Source organism: Portunus trituberculatus, chromosome 41 (genome assembly GCF_017591435.1).
Source record: "Portunus trituberculatus isolate SZX2019 chromosome 41, ASM1759143v1, whole genome shotgun sequence".
Lineage (NCBI taxonomy): Eukaryota > Metazoa > Arthropoda > Malacostraca > Decapoda > Portunidae > Portunus > Portunus trituberculatus.
In genome coordinates, this window is record NC_059295.1 from 20828441 (window position 1) to 20829565 (window position 1125).

The 1125-nt window shown below is 41.3% G+C and overlaps 1 protein-coding gene across 1 annotated transcript in view; it reads left to right on the top strand.

Annotated features, from left to right (window-relative positions):
* Positions 1 to 56, top strand: part of LOC123516920 (selenocysteine lyase-like) — a 60906-nt gene extending 60850 nt beyond the window's left edge. Inside the window, exon 9 of the mRNA XM_045276690.1 lies at positions 1 to 56. This exon is cut by the window's left edge and continues 3 nt beyond it. Coding sequence (XP_045132625.1) covers positions 1 to 4 — 4 coding nt within the window. The 3' untranslated portion in view covers positions 5 to 56.
* The last annotated feature ends 1069 nt before the right edge of the window (positions 57 to 1125 follow it).

Genomic DNA, 1125 nt, shown 5'->3' on the forward strand with positions numbered 1-1125 from the left:
CTGACGAGACAGCCAGACGTTACCCTACGGAACGAGCTCAGAGCTCATTATTTCCGATCTTCGGATAGGCCTGAGACCAGGCACACACCACACACCGGGACAACAAGGTCACAACTCCTCGATTTACATCCCGTACCTACTCACTGCTAGGTGAACAGAGGCTACACGTGAAAGGAGACACACCCAAATGTGTGTGTGTGTGTGTGTGTTGTGACATAAAAGAAGAAAAAAAGTTATGCTTGTGCTGTCGTCTCCATATCTAGTTTGATCCAACTTTGTCTTAAATTCCTTTATTGTCTTTCCAGATCATTCCATACCTCCTCAGTTCTATGTAGGAAGCTGGTTTTCTTATTATCTCTTCAAGGATTCTCTCTCTCTCTCTCTCTCTCTCTCTCTCTCTCTCTCTCTCTCTCTCTCTCTCTCTCTCTCTCTCTCTCTCTCTCTCTCTCTCTCTCTCTCTCTCTCTCAAATATTTTGAGACCCAATATTGTCAATCTTTCTTTGTATGGTAGTTTCCTCAGGAGATAAGTTAGCTGCTGCTGTGTAATTCACCTATGATCATCTGCTGGTCACCCAGCCAGCCATTCGCTTACAGAAGGAGCTCAGAACTCTTATTGACAGATCTTTGGGTAGAAATGAGACCACTCACACATCACACCAGGACAGTGAGGCCACAGCCTCTCATGTTACATCCCATACCTAATTGCTTCTAGGTGAACAGAGGTTACACACTCAAAAGGCTTGCCCAGGAGTCAAACCCAGGCCTTCTCTACACTGACCCAAGTGTACTAACAATGTGTGTGTGTGTGTGTGTGTGTGTGTGTGTGTGTGTGTGTGTGTGTGTGTGTGTATTTGTTAAATTAGAAAATCCTTCCATTTAAGAGAGTTCAATAGGAAAAGCACACACTAAATACTAATGGTAATAGAGAGCATATAGATAAATGGTTCAGACATATTTATGTGATGTATTCCCATTCCAGTGCTATTGTTTTGCCATGAAGTTCTGAGTATGTGAAGTGTGGGTATAAGTGTTAATTTTATTTCGAGAAAACTTTAGATAAGATTATGTACCTCCATCTATTACTATTTATTATTTGTACTATATATGTACATTTTAAAATGTTT